The following is a 6,084-nucleotide window of genomic DNA, read 5'->3' on the forward strand; positions in this document are numbered from 1 at the left end:
TCTCGGCGTTAGTCGATTAGGTTTAGAATATAGTTTGTCATCCATTCCTATTTCTTTTGTCTGCATTGGGCACCAAAAAGATGTTGATTTGTAATATGTGCGACAGTCTGCCTAAGATGCAGCCATGTATTATTTGTGTCTTCTGTGGTATTAGTTCCTGTTTTAGTTATTCTAAGACTTTTGTTCTTTTATCTAAATCTCTAAGTTTTCTTTGCGCAACCAGAAGACTGTATCTAAAGTCATGTGTGGTAATTTAAAAAACATGATTAATAATACTAATTTATTATTTTTCGAGAATTCAACAAGACCACCACCTCGCTCATTACGAACTTCCAGCTCGAAGTCTCCAACTACTGCTTCTGCTCTTCCCCAACCGATCTTGGCATTAAAATCTGCCATAGTAATATTTACTTCATGTTTTTTGCAAGATTTTAACCCGTTCTGTAACTTATGGTATAATTCTTGTATCTCATCATCATCTTTATCAATTAATATTTTTATTAATGATGTTGTTCACTGTTTTGATTATTGTAATGTGTTACTTTTTGCTGATGATGTTAAGATTTTTAGAATTATAGACAGTAACTTGGCATATCATGAACTTTGTTCTGATCTTCACAAATTTGAATTATATATTTTATATTACTTATATATTACCGTAATATACTGAATTGAATTGAATTTATCAGCTTTTGGAGCATCTAGCAGGAAAATGTTGATTCTTGTTGTATCGCCTTGCAACTGCAATCAAGAGATTTTATCTGAAATTGGTATAGAAAGTCAATAACTGTTGTTTTTTAGTTTATTGGAAATAACAAAAGCGACTACATGTCTATGGTGAGGGCCTTTAATAGCGCTGTTAGTTTATTGTTATGTATTAGTGTCGGTTGTTATTTGTCTCGATCCTGGCCATCGTGTTTCGCTGACTCCCAAGATGTCAACTTGCAATGTTGTCATTTGTCGAGTAGCGTTTGCCAGTATCTCTGTTTAAAATAAGCTTCTGACATTCCACGTCGCTATCTTGATGGCTGACCCAGGGATTCAAATCTCTTGACTATTTAAAGTGTGCCGGGGACTCCTTTTTTCTTCGATTTTCAGCTATAATGATTTTATACGGAAAAAGTAATACCGTGGTCTTCCTTTACCTTCCGTATCTCAAAACCTTAACCATAAGTAAAAAAAACCAAAAAAAACTGAAAAACCTTAACCCTAGTATTCTACAGGGCTTCAATCTTGGACCACTTTGTTTAGCTGCTATCAATTGCTTGGCTTGTAATATTAAAAGTGCAAAGGGATTATTATTTGTCGATGATTTGTACCGTTTTCTTTAGATTCAATCAGAATGATTGTCAGGCGTTGCAATACTAATTTTGAGATGTTGCGAGCTGGAATGAATTAAATTACTTCAGATTAAAGGTTAATGAGTGTGCTTATAAGACATTTACTCTAAATAGTAAGTTCGTAATTTAATTACACCTTAAATTGTGAACAGCTTTAAACAGTACCTCAGAAAAAGGATCTAGTAGTAATTTTTGACCTCTTGACTTTATTACTATGAATTTATTACTAAAACAACCAGGGAACTAACTATTGAAGTGCATCTTCATCTTGTTGATAGTTTTGTTTTGCGATCTTAATTTGATCGAAATATGGGTCTATTAATTGGCTCCTCCAGTACTGTGCCTAGATAACAATGATTGAAGGGATTCCAAGGAAGTTTTTGAAGTTCATTTATTTCAAGAAATTTGGTATTTATCCCCAGAGCAACTCTAATGATAATCATTTGTTAAGAATTGTTGATAGAAGATTGTTATTGAGTAATAGAAGAATTAATAATAATATTTTAGTATATTTTTTTTTAAATACTGAAAAACAAAATAGATTTTTCTGAGATTGTTAGTGAATTACCTTTTGTTTAAAACAAAATAAACACTTGCCGTCCAAAAGTATTTTATTTGGCTTTTCCACGAACCAACTTTTATAAAGGTTCTCCTATTTATGAATATTTTAATCTGTATGCTTCCAAATTGATTCAAGCTGAATCAGTTTAAGGCAATAATTGTAAATAAACTGAAACAGAACTGACCTGACCAGTAATATATATTAGTTATTTATTATTTTATTTTATTGGTGTAGGTAGTTTCTGTTTTATTATGTGTATTGGTATTCACTTGTTTTTATGTTTCTTTTACTATTTATTTTATAAGTACATTTTATGGTATTTTAAGTTAGTATCTTTAAGTCAATAAATAAACACTATTAAGAGAATATCGCGACCGCCACGTACTGGGTTAGCTGTTTTCCTGCAGTTATTGACCTAAATGACGAGACAGAATGGATAATAGACGTGAAAAGGTCAATATCCGGATAATCTTGAAAATAGGAAAAGGAAGCGAAAACCTGGAATGTTATTGATTTGTATTATAATAAATACATATTATCAAATCCGTCAAGATTCTTATTATTAATTTATGCATTATTTTAGATATCTCTCATACTCAACCGGCCTCAATTCTCACAATGAGCGCAAAAATGTTCCGCTCTGAACCATCCGACTCAGAACCAAAGAACAGCCATCACAAAACATTAGATTCGAAAATTCCTATTCCTTCATCGCCCACCCCTTTTCGCAGACTTGGTAGTCTTCGATTAAAGGGGGAGAAAGTATTTAAAAAAGACCCTAATAATATGAGAGAAGGGTAAGTTTTTCAGTGTATATGTACTCAACACTGGCTTCTCAGTGTACAAGGAAATGCAATCGATGATGTTCCCTTTTAGTCAGGAAAGAACAACAGGAAAGGCTGTCGAGTCGAACCGGCAGTGTGCCAGCAACCCTCCGCTGAAACGGGGCAATTCGTACATGGAGAGGGGTGAAAAACGGGACGATGGGGGAAAAACTGGGCCGCATAGACCCAATTCAGTCAGGATTACGGCCGCGAAATCAGCTGCACAAGGTGCGAATCATATTGCGGGGTCAGGAAGGGTCAGGAGTTTGGTAAGTTTTTTTAATTTTTGAAGTATAATATAGGTAAACAGGGTTCTACCCTGTTTCATTGACCTATGACCTTTTATAGAAATTTTTTATTTAAGACAATAGATCTTTTTTTACTAAAGAAACTGGTGAAAGCTGCATTATGCGGTAATTCTAGGCTTTAAGATATCGAGAATCTTTAATTTATTTTATATGTTGACTTTTTACCTATTTATTTCTAGTTTCTCTTTAATTTTTTATTTTAATTAAACAAGTTTCAATGATTTAGTTAAATTATTGTAAACATTCTACGCATTTATTTATTTTTGTTTAATTATATTTCCTGGGCAGGCATATGCTATATATTAAAGAAGTACAACATACTATGTATACCAAATGTGATGCAGTATTGCTATTTCGGAAACTGTTAGAAAGAGAATGGAACAGTTAAATGGAAAATTACAATTTTGCTATTTGTGGTTGAAGATTTTAAAAAAAATAAAATGATACATTTTCGAAAATATTCTGTAATTTTTTTGCATATAAAAATTTGGAAAAAGATTTTTAATGTAAATTTTTCTATAGAAAACTGATTGTATTTTTTTTACAACGTTTCGGTTTTTGAACCTATCATCAACTTTGTTTTTTAAACGGACGCCATATTTGAGTTTATTGTTATAGACTATATTTTTGCTTTTCTAATTTAAAAACTACGGTTTTAAATAAGAAGCTTTACATGCATATTAAAGTAGAAGAAAGAAAAAATAAAACGATGTTCAAGAACGTGGCCTTTTCTTTTCGCATTTAATCATTGTTCTGTTCAGAGTCTATCAATAATTCCCGAGATCGCAATATGTGCATCATCAATGAAACGTCCTGGACATTTTTGCATCTTGAAATTCACGGTTGACAAAATTTCATAAGTCACTTTTAATTGCATAGCTGACAAACTTTTTTAATTCCGGTTATATTAGAAGTAGATTTCAACCTCTGAACATCTTGTATATTTTTGCATTTTCAAAATATAATAGTTTAACATAAAAAACAGTTGCAAGTTTACCTTAAACTTTATCGAGAATTTACTATAGGTTTGAAAATTTTAACTTTCCTATATCTAATAGTTAATAATAGTTTTTCCATAGTCTATATATGCAGCTTCTGGAGGGCCACTCTGATAATGGTTATGATAAAGAGAGAAAATTCGAGTGTGCGTACAAATTTCTCATATGGTGTCTTTTTAAGGGGGTAAAAGAACTAGTCCTGCTTTCGTGCTAATAACGACTTTGCCAATGTAAGATAAATTATTCAGAAAAAAATCGAACAATATTTCATTCAAACAATGTATGGAGGTTTTCTAAAAAATGGTAGAAAGACTTTTTCAAAGGAGGCAGATTGCAGATTTTTTCTAATTAAGATGTAATTGTTTATTTAAACTGGTATTAATACTTTTTAGTTTGGAAAAAGATGTGTTGTTTGAATATAAGACGAATCATTCTAACAACGCAAGTAATTACTTTTAAAATATTACAGGATATTACATATATTTATAAATTAATGAGGTGTCACATAATATTTAACGAATTAGGTAAATATTACTTTAAGATTAATATGATTAGACTTACTCACTTCTTGTTTAGAGGTAAAGTTCAATTTTTGATTAGATTTATTTTTAACTATAGTCCTATTTCCTTACTAATCTAATTTAACACATACACAGTCTCTTTTCAGTTTTTATAATGACTGAAAAAAATAGCAGCAGTCTTCTGCGCCTTACCAAAAGTATTTGGTTGGGTCAGTCACCGTATTCTGCGGCAGAATTATGACTTTAGAGGAGTATCATAGTTACACATAAATAAGAGTTTTGTGTTATCACTTTGCTACTGAGCCAATGGTACTCGATGCTGAAGAATTGCTGTGATGTTCTTCTAGAAACAATATTGGATCTACTTCTAATTCTAATTTTTGCTAATGAACTTCATTAGATATTACTAAGAAAATTTAATTGTTTTGTAGACGACACCATTACTCTTGGCTCAAATAAATGGTCATAAATAAATTACCCAGGGATATATTCTTGTTATTATTCTTTAGTTATGAATCTCATATTCTGCTACTAAACTTAGTCAAGATAGATATTTGGTAATTTAGCGGTAATCTTGGTCTCTTTTGTATACAATATCTCTCTTGAAATTCCTGGAGGTTGCTATTACCAGATCATTGTCTAGACTTGTATTTAATATTACAAATATTTCTAGGAAAAACTTACCTGAATATTTTCTAGTCAGGAATTCCTACTCTTAACTAACAAAAAATATTCCTCAATAAAAATCTCTTAACGAATAAATACTTGATTCTACCCTAAAATGAATTAGTTTTCTATTTTTCATTTTAAAAATTCAGTAGAATGACTTCTTCTTCTTCTAAGATGCCTTCGCCTCCTTCTTTTCATCATTTCCTATTAGTGGTTACCCTTATCACACAGCAAATATGTTTTCACTGACAGAGTCATTGGCTCGTCCAGCCGGAAATCTCCTTGGCTGATGTTTTTTCGATAATATCTTCATTGCATCTCTTTCTTTTGATCCCAATAGTCTGCTTCCCATTTTTGAAGAGTTGTGTTTTTACTTTAGCATATCTATTGTTTAAGTTTGTTATTAAGTATCAAAATACTGCAAGACTAGTTAAAAATCTCGTAACCATAAATCAAGCGAAAACCAAATAACTTAAATATATGTCAAGAATCCGCACATCGCATATTCTCGAGAAAATTGTTTGTGAGCAGTTGGCCTTACTTACGGACGGTGCAATCGTTGCTGAACAGCATAGTTTTTGTTCTAAACGGTCCATAGTTACAAAGTTAGTTGAATACCCTAACTATTGAGCAGTTCTTTAAACGTTTCCGTTCAGACTGATTTAAGTACACTGGTGGAGTAGCCAAGAAGAAATGTGACTTATATCCTCTAAAGTGTAATAAATTTTAAGATATTAAACATCAAGAATTCGTAACTTCTTCCAGTTTTTAAATGATATTAGATAAATGATATTATTTAAATGATAAAAGATATTATTTAAAAATATTCAAACAAACTTGAAATTAGGTACTTGGGAGTTTG

The 6,084-nt window shown here is 31.3% G+C and overlaps 1 protein-coding gene across 3 annotated transcripts in view; it reads left to right on the plus strand.

Annotated features, from left to right (window-relative positions):
• The window catches only part of LOC126740349 (protein quick-to-court), a 36,479-nt gene that overhangs the window by 3,313 nt on the left and 27,082 nt on the right, over positions 1-6,084 (plus strand). For all 3 annotated transcript variants that reach the window (XM_050446323.1, XM_050446325.1, XM_050446324.1), the window contains exons 2-3: positions 2,486-2,699; positions 2,779-2,995. In XM_050446323.1, the coding sequence (XP_050302280.1) occupies positions 2,521-2,699; positions 2,779-2,995 (396 nt within the window). In that variant the 5' untranslated portion in view covers positions 2,486-2,520. The remainder of the gene's footprint in view (positions 1-2,485; positions 2,700-2,778; positions 2,996-6,084) is intronic.

The sequence above is a fragment of the Anthonomus grandis genome, chromosome 9 (genome assembly GCF_022605725.1).
Source record: "Anthonomus grandis grandis chromosome 9, icAntGran1.3, whole genome shotgun sequence".
NCBI classification, from domain to species: domain Eukaryota; kingdom Metazoa; phylum Arthropoda; class Insecta; order Coleoptera; family Curculionidae; genus Anthonomus; species Anthonomus grandis.